Source organism: Archocentrus centrarchus, unplaced genomic scaffold (genome assembly GCF_007364275.1).
Source record: "Archocentrus centrarchus isolate MPI-CPG fArcCen1 unplaced genomic scaffold, fArcCen1 scaffold_33_ctg1, whole genome shotgun sequence".
NCBI lineage: Eukaryota > Metazoa > Chordata > Actinopteri > Cichliformes > Cichlidae > Archocentrus > Archocentrus centrarchus.
The window spans coordinates 3686779-3704371 of NW_022060261.1; the positions used below are offsets into that span (position 1 = coordinate 3686779).

Below are 17593 nucleotides of genomic sequence, written 5' to 3' on the forward strand. Positions count from 1 at the left end.
CATGAGCTGTAGTGAAGGTTACTACTGATCATCTTATGGAGACAGTCAAGGAGCCCCCAGAGGACACCTGCTGACCATCGGCATTATGGGTAATGTAGTAGGAGAGACTCACCTGACATGAAGTGCTGCCGGAAATAAAATAAAAGACCTCCAGAAACCACAAGAAGAACCAGGAGAACCAGGAGAGCTTTGGCCCAGGAAGGAAACTGTTCTGTGGAGAAACAAAAAGAACAACATGACCTTTGACCTCTGACTGAAGAAATGAATCTGATGAATAGGCCTGTATTTCAAAGAGCCAACATGGTGATTCTGACAATGTGCATATAATAAAATTCTATCTGAGTGATACAGCAGGTGTCTGTTGCTGACCTTTGACCTGCAGCTGTACGTCTCTCACTCTCTGGTATTCTGTTCTATTGTCTCTAACAGAGCAGGTGTAGGTGGCGCTGTCAGACAGTTGGAGGTCGGTCAGCTTCAGGCTGAGGTCTCCAGTCTGCAGAGCGTCAGTCTTCATGGATGTTCGGCCGCTGTAACGCTGGTTCTGCTCTTTCAGTTCGTCTCCTTGCAGCTGGTGGACGGTTGGAGGACTGAGGTCAGAGCGGCTCCACTCCACTGAGGAGCCTTGAAATTTAAAAGTGGGAAACTGACAGGGCAGGATGAAGGAGTCCCCCTCATACAGCTCCACAGCTGAGGCATGCTGGGAAACTGAGGACACACACACAGAGACTCCATGAGCAGAGGTGGGAAGTAACAAGTACAAATTCTTCGTTACTGTACTTAAGTAGATTTTTCAGGTATCTGTACTTTACTTGTGTATTTATTTTTCTGACTACTGTTTACTTTTACTCCCTACATTTTTACACAAGTATCTGTACTTTCTACTTCTTACATTTTCAAACAGACTCGTTACTTTTTAACACGTCAGAGAAAAGTTTGTATTTCCGGTCAGTGCGCCGTCAAACAATCTGAGCCTAAACGGAGGAATAATAACACATAAGAGACAATCGTACTGGTGTATCCTCCATCACTGGGGCTTATCGGGTACAAAGGGATTAAATATGCAAACCCATATATTTAATGTCTCATTTATAGCGCTATAATCGGGCCGGACCGAGTCCGTAAGTTGCGCTGTGGCACATAAACAGCTTAATTAGCGCTACTGAAGAGGAGCGAGCATGAAGGGAGTAACGTGTGGCAGGTAAATGCAACGTTTCTAAATGCTCAACAAATATCAGCAAACACACAAAGTGTGTGCAGTTTGTCACACAGTGTGTCTGCTAGCTAAAAGAAGAGCTGCTGTATTTCAGGGAGAGCAAAGAGAGAGAAGTTCACTCAGAGATGGAGAAAGAGGACAGGAGAGAGCAGCAGCAGGTCAGCTGATCACAGCCTGCACACCAACATCATTTACTGCAGCTACAATAGAAAGCTGTGATTCTTCTCCCCATGCAGAGCCACTACAGCTGATCTTAGGGTTCCTCCACCTTCTGAATCCCACTGTAACCCCTGAGGATCCTCATGTTGGTGTTTAGGTGGAGGCACAGTCACCCTCTACTATGGAGGACACAGAGAACAGAGCTGTGTTTAAATTCCCTTTAACAGTTTGTGTCCTACAGAACAGATTCAAGCTGAGTGCATTTATTAGAATTAAAATTTAGATTGGAATAACATTTGTATTCTCGTGTATTATTTTTTATTATTACAATAATATATAATGAGGTTCAGTTAGCTTTACAGAAAAATAGCAGGTAGAAACATCCTCCAAGAACTACTTTTACTTTCTTATTTTGAGTACATTTCAGAGCCTGTACTTTTTACTTTTACTTAAGTAAAGATGTTGAACCAGTACTTTGACTATTACCAAAGTATTTTCTAACACAAGTACTTGTACTTCAACTTAAGTATAGAATAGGGCTGCAACTAACGACTATTTTGATAGTCGATTAGTCATCGACTATTGAAACGATTAGTCGACTAATCGGATTATGAATCACATAAATATGAAATGGCACTTATTTAGCTATCAGCTTTTACATTTAGCATAAGGTTATTTAAAATGTGGTAGTAACACATACTTCATTCAAAACCTTTAATCAGGTTGCTGCTGATATAACTAACGGTCCATTTTTTCAACCATAAAAAAATATATATATATAGTACTTTTTTGTCCCTGTAAAACAAAGTTTGCACAGTTTTACCAGTATCCCCCATCACTAAACGTGCGGCTGAATGCTAGCCGGTCTTTAACTCTGACGTCGGTTCTGGGTCCAAATGATTCTAAATAAACAGCAGCGGTATAACCCAGGGGTCGCAACCTGCGGCTCATCCAGGCTTAATGTGCGGCTCTGCGGCTCGCGGAAGTAAATTCAAAACCCAAGAAGTAGAAGCCTTCACTCGTCACATCAACTCAGTGGATAAATACATACGTTTTACCAGGGAGGACACCAGAGATCACATTTTGATCTCATTTGATCACATTTTGACATCACATGTTCACATTTTGGACAGGGAAGACAGATGGTTTGAAAGGGGAGTGAAAGAAGCATCTATGTCCACTGTGAACAACCATCATTGAACAGAGGAGGTGGATTACATCACCAACTTTCCCCCGCTTACAGTGCTGTCCTGAGCTCCCTTCCCAGACGTCTCAACCCCCCCTCACACCTTTGTTCCTGTGACCTCAGTAGGCCACATGAAACAATGGAGCGAAGTCATATATTAGTTTCAACTGAAACCACTGATTCATGTTATAATGAATGTTTCAGCTTTATATGTTTTAAATATTTCGGTACATTTTGGGAGGATGAGACATTTTAATTAAAGAATTAATTAAAGAATGCAGATCGTGTCGGGAAAATGAATCCATTATGAACGGATCCAGACTAGATGAGCTGGGAAATAACTGGAGCCTGAACTGGATCTGGGCCTTATCCGGTCTGAATCCGTGATCCTGATTCATTTGGATCCTCCTGCTGTGCACGTGGACTCAGACACGGTTTGCTGATCCGTTATAGAGCCGATGATCACGGATTTAGGTGATTTTTCAGTGGAAAATATGTGGAAATTCACTCAAACATTCACATCAGCTCTAAGATGTGGACATGTTTCCATCCACAGTGTGTTGTGTGTCAGCAGCTTCATCCAGATCAGTGTGATGTAACAGTGATGCTGCAGTAACTACAGTAAATGTTTCAGAGGAACTGACTGACAGTCTGACAGCTGCAGCTGCCTCATTATAAATGCGTGACATCATCGCTGTCTCCGCCCTTACAGCCTGTTGACGAGTGAACGACTGTAAAAGCTTCATGTTACAAAATAACAAACTAACGTCTAACTGGGATTTCAGAGCTCGTAGAAACATAAACGTCTGCAGATGAGTTCGCTGCTCTGACGCTCTGACAGCCACTTTATGAAGGAGGAAATGAATCAGGGTCAGACAGGTGGTTCAGGTGCAGCAGGAGGGGCGGAGTCAGAGAGACACTCAGAGGTTGTTGGATAAAACCTGCCAGGTTAGGGTCACAGAGTCTGTTGCCATGGTAACTGACTCAGAGTTGGAGTTAGCTCTTTGTGGAACTGAAAACCTGAGTTTCCTCATTTTAGGTTAACAAACCAGAGCTGGAGCTGAACCTGCTTCCTGGAATAGAGCCTTGGTCTCAAACCAAAAACGCATGATGAAAGCGGCAGAAGAGTGTGACTCTTTGTGTGTGCTGTTTTCTACCGCTGTTTCACTGCAACAAGGACAGCTCACACCCTGGCTTTGAACTCTGACCTGCTGCCCTGTATCACAGTATGGTACGGCAGCTGCACTGAGGCAGACAGGGGGAGGCTTCAGAGGGTAGTCAAGACAGCACAGAGAATCGTTGGCTGCCCTCTCCCCTCCCTGATGGACATCTACACCTCCTGCTGCATCAGCAGATCCAGGAACATCATCAAGGATAGCTCACACCCTGGCTTTGACCTGTTTGACCTGCTGCCCTCTGGCAGGAGCTACAGGAGCATCAAAGCCAGAACAAAATGACTCCAGAACAGTTTCTTCACCAGAGCAATCACCACCCTGAACTCTCACACTCACCCACTGTGACTGTGCAACACCCACATCTCTGTGCAATATTATATTATTCATACTGAACAATATCCATCACTCCTATATTGTGCAATATTCATTTACCAAATTACAACATGATTGGCCCTCCAAATTGAACATTCTGCATAATGACAAATAAAGGCATTCTATTCTATTCTATTTTTGCATTTGTGCTTCTTGGCCCTCTTCTTCTAATAATCATAAAACAGTTTTTAAAGCACTTAAAATTGATAAAAACAAAATATCCAAACTGCCTCTAACATCATTCATATGTCAGGTATTGTAACAGGGGGATTTAAATATGATGCTTGATCACGATCTGCGCCGTTGGCCCACTGCAACTCTACTGCAATTAATGAAAACCCAGAACTATTCATGCAAAAGTTTAATCTAACTGATGTGTGGCGACACCACCATCGAAACACGAACGCCTTACATGGAGTCATAGGAACAGCACCAGGAAATCACAGCTTGTTGTTCTCTGATAACTTAAACATTGATCAGATATCTGCTAACTCCAATAACTGACCACAGTGCAGTCTCCATAGGTATCCCTTTCACTTTGCCACTTCTAAAGTTCATAGAAATTATTATTGGAAGCTAAACAATTCACTTCTAAAACATGAGACAGTTCAATCAGGCATAAAGAGGATAACAGCAAACATCTGGAACGAAGTGAGGTCCAAGGATGCTTTTGGTAGCAACTGGGAATTTTTTAAATTTAAACCATTAGCACATAATGTTGCTAACTAGGCTATTTGTGTGGTAAGCTAATGTCATCTTTAGCATGCGAACATTAGAGGGAAGCATGAAGGTAAAGACGTGTGTTTTATGTTGAAAAGGGTAATCTGTTAACATATTCTGGGTCCAGGGACAAGAATTACAATAAGTCCAGGTAGTTAATAGGATAACAGGATGATTTACAGCAGAGAGAACATTTTATGGAAACACTGCTAAAACTGTTAGCTACTCTTGCTGTTGCTGTTTTAACCTGTTGTTGATCCTGTCATGAGTTTTACTTTGTGTCAGTGGTCCAAAGCTGTACCTGTCCATCACTCCTGTCAGGGTGAGAGTGTAACCAATGAATAGAATTTACTCGGGTTCAGATAGCAGTTTACTATCAACCAGTTCTGTTTATTAGAATTCACTGGACTGAAACACATCCAATCTCATCTCAACTTGGGCATAAAATCACCAACATAAAGGGAAAACAACAGAACAGTACAGTCGATACAATTAACCAACTTATTTCACTTGAACACGCTTCAGAACCATGTGGGACAAATTATATTTGTCTCCTTGACGCATACCAAGTCCTTCTCTCTATATGAGAGTAAAATAAAAAAATAAAATAAAATATTCCCTTTTGGGGTCCTTAGCAAAAAAAATAAAGTGCTGGCCAGCAAACGAGCAAATGTTTATATAGAGCTCTATATTTATGTGTGTGTGTGGTGCATACGGACGAATAAGTTGAGCGGGGTGTCCTGACTGGGAATGGCAACCCAGAAAGATGATGGTGGCTGTTGTCTGAAGATGCCGGAAGATCAGCAGCCTCTTGGTCTTCCTCCACAAGGGGCACAGGTAAACTTCAGCGAGGTTGCTCTCGCCAATGTTGTCCACAATAATGCACTAGCAGGAAAACATCACATTATCAGGCATAAAGCAGTCAGCAGATATGCAGCAGGTAGACGGAGACTGGCAAGTCTTTGCTCTGCAGCCGCGCTCGCGCTCTAAAGCCCGGGAGTTCCGTTCCCCTAGTAACTGCAGTGGTCTACATTTTGAAACAGAGTATAATATTATATATCACAAAAATATAGCTAAATAAAATACTCAGCACTGTTAAGTTGACATAAATTGCATTTCCTCCAAAACAATACCTCTTGGACATTGATAAAAGTTAACTATTTCACTTAACATGGCTAACATAGCCAACACGACTAACAGGAGTAGAAGTCATCTTAACTCACAATACCCACGGTAACACAGACGTTGGGTCTCTTAACTTGTGTTGAATTACCGACGACCTGGTACAATCGTAAAAAGGTAAAATCATAACACAGACAACATAGCACGTTACCAATAATGCTCACCTAGCAGGAAAACATCACATTATCAGGCATAAAGCAGTCAGCAGATATGCAACAGGTAGACGGAGACTGGCATGTCTTTGCTCTGCAGCCGCGCTCGCGCTCTAAAGCCCGGGAGTTCCCCTAGTAACTGCAGTCGTAACGCTGCCGTAAAGTGATGTCGTGCTTAGCTCTTAAAGTGACAGTACCAATGAAACCAAAATGATATAGAAATGCAAACGAAACAGAACAAACAAAATACAGCTGGGTTACATCCTCCCCCACTTAAAATGTGACGTCCTCGTCACTACCAGTAGCCAGGGACTGCACTAGCCCTGTAAGTTGCTGTTGTAAGGACACCAAAAAAGTACAAAGCAGTGTATGCTGTGTGGGTGAAGATAAACTGTGAGGTTGATAATGAACTTTGGAGCCGACCTGATAGTCACTGAGGTAGGCTGGTTGGACTCGCCTTCTTTGAGGTCTTGTTCTTGGCAAAACTGAACTAGCCTCAGTCACTGACCCTGCCAAATCTGTCTGTTCTGAAATGAACTCAGAAGCATTAGGATTCAGGGTATTTTGAGATGATGGTATGCTCTGCATAGCAGTTCCTGAGGCCTCGCACTGTGGTTCCTGCTCAGTATATTCTTCCACAGCAGATGTGTTTGTCACAATGTCCTCCTCGTCAGTTGCCACTGAAGACTGCAGCGGGGAAATCTGGGCAACACTCTCTCCAGCATCAAATCTCCAGGTTACGGGTAGGAATCCGCAGGGAAGAAGCATGTCTCGATGCAGAACCCTCTCTCTGCCCCCTCCATCCTCTGGTGTGACAACATAGACTGGGATACTTTCGTCAGGCTGTTTGACAACAATATGAACAACAGGTTCCCACTTATCGGAGATCTTGTGTTTCTTTCTTAGGCTCAGATTCCTTATAAGGACTCTGTCACCTACTCCTAAAGGCAGGGCAGTCACTTTGGCATCCCAACGCTTTTTGTTTAACAACAGTCTCTTCTCTGCATTTTTAGATGCCAACTCATATGCATGTCTAAGTCTTTTCATTAGGTCTCTCACATATTGTGAGTGTGTTTTGTGGTTGTAACCTCGAGGGCTGATGCCAAAACAGAGATCAATGGGGAGACGCGGTTCTCTGCCAAACATTAAAAGAAAAGGAGCTTCCCCAGTCACATCATTTCTGGTACAATTATAGGCGTGCACCAGAGGCCTAACATATTTTCTCCATTCCTCTTTCTTTTTGTCCTCCAGCGTTCCCAAGAGATCAAGCAGAGTTCTGTTGAATCTTTCTACTGGGTTCCCTCTTGGGTGGTAGGGTGTAGTTCGAGATTTAGAAATTCCTGCATGCTTACAAAGTTCTGCCACCACTTCTGACTCAAAACAGGCTCCCTGATCACTATGCAGCCGGTGGGGAAAACCATAGTGACTTATAAAGTTCTCCCACAACACCGCTGCAACAGTTTTTGCAGTCTGATCTCTGGTTGGATATGCCTGCGCATATTTAGTATAGTGATCTGTTATCACCAAAATGTTTCGAGTGTCCTTGGAGTCAGGTTCCAAAGATAAAAAATCCATGCAAACAAACTCAAGAGGACCGCTGACTTTGATGTTTACTAATTTAGATGCTCTTTGTACCCTTGCCTTTCTCCTCACACACCTCTCACAAATCTTACACCTCGCCTCAATATCCTTAGCCATTTTTGGCCAGAAAAACCTTGCTCTAGCAAGCTCCAGAGTTCTTTCTATGCCCATATGCCCCATTTCAATATGGACACCTTCAAATGCTCTCTCTCTGTGGCTGCTAGGAAGAACCAGCTGATTAAAAGCTTCACCTCTTTGGTTGAAAACTTTACGGTATAGCACTCCTTCAATCAGAACTAGTTTCGACTTCTCTCTTAAAAGTAGAGTCACCTCTGGCCCATCAACCATTTTAAATGTCTTAGTATAGGGCTCCTTCTCTAGAATATGGATGACTCTCGCCAGAGAAGCATCTTCTCTCTGTAAATGATACCAGTCCTCCCCTGACATTTCAGGTAATGCAGAGAGACCTAGCTCTAAGACTGGGTCTTCCAGGTCCTCTGGGACAGCATCTTCATCACACAGGAGTGTCTCAACTGCAGGTATCTCCCTATCCATTTCCTGTCTGTCATTTGAGTCTGTAACATTGGTCACACCGAGGCACACATACAAGCTCTTTACTGCTTCTTCATCCAAAACCTTAAACTCATCAGAGAATGGTCTGGCACGATCCAGAAGGGTAGTGATTCTCCTGTCTATCTCTTGGGACTCGTCATCGTCTTGAGGTGGCTCATGGGGTCTCCTAGAGAGCCCATCAGCATCAACATTATGTTGACCAGACTTGTAATGAATGTCAAAGTTGTACAATGACAGCGCCGCCAGCCACCTGTGACTCGTGGCATCAAGCTTAGCGCTGGTCAACACATATGTTAGCGGATTATTATCTGTCAGTACTTTGAAACTAGCCCCATACAAATAGTCATGGAACTTCTCACTGACCGCCCATTTAAGAGCGAGAAACTCTAACTTATGCACCGGATAATTCCTTTCACTTTTAGAAAGACCACGACTTGCATAAGCTATCACTCTGGTCTGACCATCCTGAACCTGATAAAGGGCTGCACCTAAACCTGTCATGCTAGCATCTGTATGGAGCAAATAGGGGAGCTGCCAGTTAGAGAAAGCAAGCACAGGAGCTGATGTTAGCTTTTCAGTGATAAGCTCAAATGCAGCTTGACATGCAGGGGTCCATCTGTCTCCAAGCAGATGTGACTGTTTACGAGGCCAATGACTGGAATTTTTATGCCTGGGACTCCAGTCTCCTTTCAACAAATCATTCAGGGGTCTCACCACTTTGGCATAATCCCTCACAAAACGTCTATAATAACCAGTGAAACCTAAGAATGACCGCAGCTCCTTAGCTGTTTGAGGTCGGGGCCATTCCTTTACAGCCGCCACCTTTTCTGGATCAGGTTCTATCCCCTGTGCAGATATCACATGCCCTAAATACTTCACAGAAGTCTGAAAAAATTTGCATTTGGCAGGGGACAATTTGAGGCCAAAATCTGCGATACGTCTGAGGACCTTCATTAACCTCTCCTCATGCTCCTCAAGTGAGCTGGAGAATATGATAAGATCATCGAGGAAAGCAACAACCTCTTGGAGGTTAATTCCTTCCATCACTTTCTCCATAGTTCGCTGGAAGGTGGCTGGAGAGTTAGTCAGACCTTGTGGCATTCTGCGGAACTGCCATGTACCAAAAGGCGTGGTAAACGCTGTTTTTGGCCGATCTGCGGGTTCAACATCCAGCTGGTAATACCCACTTTTAAGATCCAGCACAGTGAACCACTTTGAAACTGACAACAAGGAGAATGTCTCCTCTATCCGAGGTAATGGGTAAGCATCTTTCTTAGTTAAGTTGTTCAGTCTGCGGTAATCCACCATCATTCGCAGCTCTCCATTCTTTTTCCGGACTAGAACAACTGGAGAGGCGTAGGGGCTGTGAGATTCTTCAATAACACTTGCAGCCAGAAGATCTTGGAGATGCCGTTTCAAGTCATTGAAGTCTGCAGGTGAAACACGTCTTGTCCGCTCTTTGAACGGCACATGAGGCTCTAATTCAATGCGATGAGAGACACCTGTAACACTACCAACATCCAAATCATGCCTGGAAAAAGCATTAGCAACTTCAGCATTGATTCTATGTCGTATGTGTTCTTTTAATTGGGACGATATAGGACTGTCACCAAAATCAAGATTAAGAGTGTCGGTTGTTGGTGTGACCTTTACCTCATTAGCCACCAACAAGGAATGCGCCTGGGCAGCCTCAGCGTCTGACAGATTGTCTGGGTTGCTGGGCGTGACAGGCACAACCCAGTCAATGGGAGAGCACTCTGCAATGGGAGTTCTTGGATACAAAGTTATGTCGCGCTCTGAAATGTTTTTGACTGCTATGTGAAACTTATTGTGGGATTCAGATTTTACCTCCACAATCTGGTCATAAACTATTAAGCCTCCTGGTGTGGGAGTTTCCTCTGCACCACCTATAAGAGCTTGAAACTCACCATTTCTCTGCTTAGAATGGCAGATACCCTTTAAAGTGTATGTCTCACCACTCTTTAGGCATACAGGCACTTTGCTGCTGAGTGTGACATGCAAAACTTTAGCATTCTTCGCTTGAGAATCGGTCAACCTACAACACTCAGCATAAGCCATTTCCCAATTGGCCTGGATAGACAGAGTTTCTAAGAATTTTGTCCCACCCATCTTCACGCAATCTCGTGTCATCAGACGCAGGACATTTGTGCCAACAAGAAGAGGGTACTCGCTGTTGTACGACTGGTCTGGACTGACCAAAGCTAAGACGTGATAGCCTTGGCCTGTCCCACATGCATCTTTTGGGAACCGAACCTCCACCTCTACATATCCCACATACGGGACCTTCTGCCCAGCTGCACCTTCAATGTCAAGTGCCCTTTGTATTGAGAATAACTGTCTGTGTGAAAGGTAACGGGAGTAAAATGACTGAGATATTATGGTCACCTGTGACCCTGTATCAATGATGCATTTACACTGAGCTCCATCCAACCATGCTTTACTATCACAGGGCCCCCCCACCAGTCCAACAGGAATTGGAGAGATTTCTGCTGCATTAGATGGCTCAGTGATACACTGATTCAAAGCAAGGGAACTAGTCTGACTTCGGGCCCCCACCTGTTCCATAGCAGGAGCCCTTAGCTGTTTAAAGCCAAGCCTGGCTCAGAGGTTTTGCGTTGTGTGTTTAGTGTGAGTTGGCTCTGCCTAGTTTGATGTCTCTCACACAGCTTCTTCTGCACAAGTACAGCATTGGTTGGATTAGTGCAATTTGGCAGCAAATGGGTGTCGTCTCCACAGTTGTAGCAGAACTTTCCAACTTTTGAGAGATTTGCTGATGAGGTGGCTGGGGCTACTGAAGTTGCAAGATTGCCTTTAGTTCTTTGGTGTGGCTTCCATATTGGTTTCTCCTCTTTGGAGGGGTGAGGGTGTTTAACAGGCACATTTCTCTGAAGTTCAGCCTCTAACTGCCTGATCCTCTCTTCCAGTTGCTCCCTGGTATGAAAATCCTGTCCTATTGGGACATTGTTGCCAGGTGGATCTAGGGCTTCAGTACTGAAGTGAGTCCTGGTATGGACTTTGGTTGAGCTCGCCCCCATATGGCGCTTCCTCCTAATTTCCTTTAACTGGCTCTCTTTTTCATATGTCCTTATTTTGAGCAATAATTCTGAAAAGGTCAAAATGGTATGATGTGGGTCATGACTTGACTCTTTTAGGCGCAGTGTAATTATTAAGGAGTCATCCCAGCAGCCTCGAGGAACTGCTTTAATAACTGAGAGTCAAACTCCTGTTTAGCCACGCCACCACTTTCTACAACTTCCTGTAGCAGAGTTTGAAGTCGACGGAGGTAGTCAGATGCCTTCTCCCCACTGTTCTGATGTGTCTCTAAAAACTGAATAAACAGCTCTTCCCCTCCTGTAACATTGCCATATGCTTTATCTAATTCACAGAGATAAGCACTTGGTATGGCTTGGGCTCCAATGAAAGGAGCCACATTTAAGGCAGGGGTAAGTAAGCTGTCAAGTATCATACGGCGCTGCTGCCCCTCCGACAGACTAAGGTCACTTAATACCTGCTTGGCTCTAAGCCGCCATACTTTATAATCTACTTCCGTAGGAGGTTTTGGAGTGTTGCCAGAGAAAAGGCGTAGCTCCTTTGGAGGAGGCTGGTGCACTGGTGAGTCATGTTTTACAATATGCTCTACTATGACTTTTTGGACATCAGCAGGCAGAGGGTTGATTACTACAGTCTCGTTTGATGCCTGCGCACAAGTTGATGCATAGTTCACATCACTGGAAACCGCTGGACTTGCATGAGTGACAGGTTGTGTTTTGAGTGCAGATGCTGGAGTTGATGAAATGGGGCTCCTTTCATCGCTTTTCCCACAAATGCGACTTGCAGCTGCCTGGCTTAAGGTAGCAGGGTCCACTTTGTATGTTAAGGCCAACTTGTGCACTTGTTCCTGAAAACTCATTGTTATGTTTCCAATTGCACGAGCAAGGGGTACAACCTTCTGACTGACTGACTCATTTTCACAGGTAGGGGAGCAGTAATCATCGATCTGTATAACCTCCCAAAATGAACCAGCAACTGAGTACTCAGAGTCCAACAACATGGGAGTAATACCCTCGCCAAACTGGCACAGTATGGTATCAGGGAGACTATCAATGAATTGCACTTTGATAACATCATCAAGCACTGAAAAGACCCTTTTTACATCATCCAGTCTAGTTGTCTGTGGGACACCCTTAAGCATTACCGTGCACTCTGGGTCAAAACCATATATTTCACAGAACTCCATTATTTATTTATTTTTTTTTTTTTTTCTTTAAATTTACTCAGATGTTAACCTACGAAACTTTGATTCGTTCATCAATATTAGAGACGAGCTGGATGCCTTTCAAGTCCCTGTTCGGGCGCCATTTTCTCTCTACTACTTTGGATGTAACCAATGAATAGAATTTACTCGGGTTCAGATAGCAGTTTACTATCAACCAGTTCTGTTTATTAGAATTCACTGGACTGAAACACATCCAATCTCATCTCAACTTGGGCATAAAATCACCAACATAAAGGGAAAACAACAGAACAGTACAGTCGATACAATTAACCAACTTATTTCACTTGAACACGCTTCAGAACCATGTGGGACAAATTATATTTGTCTCCTTGACGCATACCAAGTCCTTCTCTCTATATGAGAGTAAAATAAAAAAATAAAATAAAATATTCCCTTTTGGGGTCCTTAGCAAAAAAAATAAAGTGCTGGCCAGCAAACGAGCAAATGTTTATATAGAGCTCTATATTTATGTGTGTGTGTGTGGTGCATACGGACGAATAAGTTGAGCGGGGTGTCCTGACTGGGAATGGCAACCCAGAAAGATGATGGTGGCTGTTGTCTGAAGATGCCGGAAGATCAGCAGCCTCTTGGTCTTCCTCCACAAGGGGCACAGGTAAACTTCAGCGAGGTTGCTCTCGCCAATGTTGTCCACAATAATGCACTAGCAGGAAAACATCACATTATCAGGCATAAAGCAGTCAGCAGATATGCAGCAGGTAGACGGAGACTGGCAAGTCTTTGCTCTGCAGCCGCGCTCGCGCTCTAAAGCCCGGGAGTTCCGTTCCCCTAGTAACTGCAGTCGTAACGCTGCCGTAAAGTGATGTCGTGCTTAGCTCTTAAAGTGACAGTACCAATGAAACCAAAATGATATAGAAATGCAAACGAAACAGAACAAACAAAATACAGCTGGGTTACAAGAGCAGCTGCACAGAGTCCCTAATGTGTGTTTAAAGGTAAATTTATAATGCCTGAACAACACACCTAAAGCTGGAAATGAGTGAACACACTGCACCAGGGGAAGAAAATCCGACATCGCCAGCCTCGCAGTCTACCGCCTTAATTCCTAGGAGAGGAGGAGGTTTGCAGTTTGCCAGTTGCAGACTTTGTAAGAAAGCGAATAGCTCAAAAACTAATCTGTTCCATCACCAGCGATTAAGGAACCCGCTACCCTCGGGACTCCCACTGACTGATTCCTGCATCATATCACGGCTTGCTGGTGCCATTCTTCTCTTATGGCGTTGAGAGCTCCGCTTCAGCATTTCAGGTTGTTGACATGAAGCAGAGCTGGCAAGAGAAACTGCAGGCAAAGGAATGTCCCATGAGGAAGTGAGCCCTCCCGGCCTTTTCCCCAAAGGCTCGGGCGGGGGCGAATCAGCTGTTGCACCATGGGGCTGCCGCGGTGAGGCTGACAGGTGAGGCAGCGGCTGCAGAGGTGGAGAGAGCGATGAGCGCTGGGGCGGAGATCCCTCATCCCCGCTGGGATCTCCCAAGGCGAGATGTATGTGCCTGAGCTGCGGCTCGCATTCTGGAGCAAGCCACGGTTTCTTCCTCACCAGCTCTGGCAAATGAGCCCGTCTGCCGTTTGTGCTGGTTAGCATCCACTGAGTCCATTGTGAGGTTGCGTCATTCTGTCATGGTTTGGCTGTGTGGTGGAAGGGTAGGACCCAAACGCAGGACGCGTGACACTGGAGCTAAACTCTAAGAGCTTTATTTGATGAGGATCACAGGAGAAAATAAACAAAATCTCAACCAAGGCCAAAACACACAAAAACAAGCCTGGGAGAACTAGGGAAAAACTAAACTGGGAAACACACAGCAGGAAAGAGGAAACACGGACGATGATCCAACAATGAACAGAAGAAAGCTGAGGGCTTAAATACACAGCAGGTAGTCAGGGCAAGAGGAAACAACAGGGCACAACAGGTGGAACAAATGAGACTAATAACACAGGGGAAGCAAAACTAAACACAAAGTACAGGGAACACAACACCATCAAAATGAAACAGGAAGTGACCAACCAAGACACATATGCAGAATTAACCCTCGAAAACCTGACATAGGGAATGACTAACAGACACCTAGTTGAACACAGACTGACAACACAGGGAAGACAGACACAAGAGACTCCACGACACAGAGGAGAAACACTTAGGGAAATCACAGGAAGTAACTAATAAACATAACCAGAGATATAACTAAAGCAGAACAAAACAAACACAAAACACTGGGCCACCGACCCAGGACCATGACAGTAAGCAGTGTGTGCAGTTTAATGGTTCCTCTTCTAGTTTTTTAAATGTCATTTCCACAGGGTCCTGTCTTAGGACCTACATTATTTACCATTTATCTCAATGGTATGGGACAAAATCTAAATGCCGCTAATCTACCCGCTTTTATGGAGAGCACCATCAACACCGTTTTCGAAAGCTTGCATTTAGCAAGCTTTTTCAGCTGAGGTTGGTTTTAAACACAGAGAAAACCAAGGTCATGTGTTTCCAAACAGAAAGAGCAGTACCAGCAGTACTTATCTCATGGTACTATTATTGAAACCCTGACCTCATATAAATACTTAGCTACTGTGATTGATGACAGTCTTTGCTTCAAGCCACATACTGACCACCTGTTAAAGAAACTTGTTCTTGTTCAGAAACAGATCATGTTTCCTTTTTGCTGACTTGTTCCTGCCACTTTTTTTTACCCCACCTGGACGATGGTGACATCATTTATATGAATGCCCCTGCTCATTCTTTCCATCAGCTGGACTCAGTTTATCATGGTGTATTAAGATTTATACCTGGTTGTAAACCCCTAACACACCAGTGTACCTTATATTCACTGAATAACTGGTCCTCACTGACCTCACGCAGGATGGTTCATTGGTTTTATCTATAAATCTGTTTCTGGTTTAGTCTCTTCCTGTTTATCAAACTATATGCTATGTAAACAAAGTTCTCAGAAACCTATTACTTTCATTCTTCCCTCAGTTCATACAGAGCTTGGAAAAAACTTTCTTCTTTTCTGCTCCATCTTCATGGAACACACTACAGAAGGACTTGTAGCTCTCCCAAATGATTTTGTCCATCCATTCACCCTGTTCAGGGGCTGGAGCCTATCCCAGCTGACACAGGGGGAGAGGCAGGGTACACCCTGTACTGGTCGCCAACCTGTCGTGGGACCAACACAGAGAGACAAACAACCTTTCACACTCTCATTCATTCTTATGGGCAATTTAGAGTTGCCAATTAACCTAACCCCAGTAAGTGCTTGTCTTTGGAATGTGGGAGGAAACCCACACAGACACGGGGAGAACATGCAAACTCCACACAGAGCGAGAGGGGCCTGGGCCAAGGTGGAATCGAACCCAGGCCTTCCAGATGGTATTCTAACTGTGAGGCAGCAGTGCTAACCACCGCGCCACCGTGCTGCCCACTGACTTTAAAATATGGATAAACAATTTTGTTACATCATCACTGGGACCTTGTTCTTGTTTTAATATGACTGTGTAAACATTTAGCGTTTTACTTACTATTTATTGTATTATTTTATTGTTGTAAAATGATTATGTTTTGGAAACAGGTCTCTCTTGCAAATGAGACACTGAGTGTCACTGGGACTACCTGTATAAATAAAGGTTAAAAAAATCAGCACATAAATCACATTCATCTGTGCATTAGAACATGTTTGTGGATCATCCACCAATGAATTTATACATTTAACAGATGCCAGCTGAGGCCAGGAAATGTAACATATTATCCAGGAACAACTAATTAGTTGTAAATTATTCAATGTTAATGTTATTGATAATGCTATTACTTATGTTAAAGTAATATTATTGTTATTGTTATTGTTTCTGTGTTTGTTATTGTATTTCACAGCCTTTGTTCAGATTTCACAGAGTGACTCCTTCATGAGCTCTCAGAGAGAAACATGATCACCTGTCAGTCTGAGTCGGTCCTGCCTGAGAAAAATGAATCATTACTTTCAGTCTGATGATGATGGGATTACTGAAACCACCAGGAAGAAAACTGGGATTAGAAAATAATGAAATTTGAAATATTTAAATATAATAATAAATATGAGGTTGTGACTGCTGTTGGTTAACATCCAATGCTTTTATAAAGCAATAAAACACTAACAGCAGCATCTCTAACAAAGTGAAACCTGCCAAGAAGGAAAGAAAAACTTTCTGTGAACGTGAACGTGAAACAAACATTTCACTACATCCATAATGAATGAATGAAAAGGGAATTTAATCGTTCTACACTTCATGGATGATGGTGGGAACTTTTTGGATTTGATCAGCTCCACTAATAGGACACACGCAGTCCCCAAGCACAGGCACAGATGGCTCGATCTCCCATCATGCCTCAGGTTAATCTGCCTTAGCGCGGTTACTGATCTCTGAGCTCCGGGTCCGATCTTTGACTGCAGCTTGTTAGTCCGGGTCCCGCCTCACCTGGTGCAGGTGAAACAGGCTCACACGGAGCTTCTTACCGTCCAGGAGGAGCAGGAACACCACCAACGTCTTCATCCTCCTTTAAAGCGCTCAAACTGCCACAAAGTCCCGGTAAATCCTCCGCTCCCCGAACGAACCCACACCGGGGCTCACCTGCAGCTCCTGACTGCACCTTACCCTCCAGGTTTGACGCTCAGAGGAACGTTTACTTTCGGTCTAACAGGTCTGGTGTGTGCTGATGGTGATGAGTGATAATGGGATTAGGTAACAGATGTGAATGAAGGGGTGCATTTTTAAATGACACGTTAACACCAAACAGTCCTCTGATTGGCCCGTGAAAGGAAGGAAATGCTGCATTACAGAAGGATCAGAGGAATGATGTGAAGCTTCAGCCTGTGACAGAGTTAAAGGGAACATCCTGCTAAGATCTGATTAATGAGGATCAATAACATTCGTCACATTAATGATGTGTTATAACCTGAGTTATGGCAGCCTTCATAGATTACAGTAATACCATAAGCTTTCAG

The 17593-nt window shown here is 43.9% G+C and overlaps 2 protein-coding genes across 2 annotated transcripts in view; both read right to left on the reverse strand.

Annotated features, from left to right (window-relative positions):
- LOC115776567 (uncharacterized) overlaps positions 1-127 on the reverse strand; it is a 50329-nt gene extending 50202 nt beyond the window's left edge. The window contains exon 1 of the mRNA XM_030724291.1: positions 113-127. Within this exon, the coding sequence (XP_030580151.1) occupies positions 113-119 (7 nt within the window). The 5' untranslated portion in view covers positions 120-127. The remainder of the gene's footprint in view (positions 1-112) is intronic.
- LOC115776548 (myelin-oligodendrocyte glycoprotein-like) lies at positions 120-17239 on the reverse strand (the record flags this gene model as incomplete). Its single annotated transcript, XM_030724263.1, has 3 exons — positions 17105-17239; positions 370-705; positions 120-211 (listed from the first exon to the last, which is right to left on the reverse strand). Coding segments are annotated over exons 1-3 (465 nt in total), but the record flags the coding sequence as incomplete, so codon positions are not given.
- Positions 17240-17593: the final 354 nt, after the last annotated feature.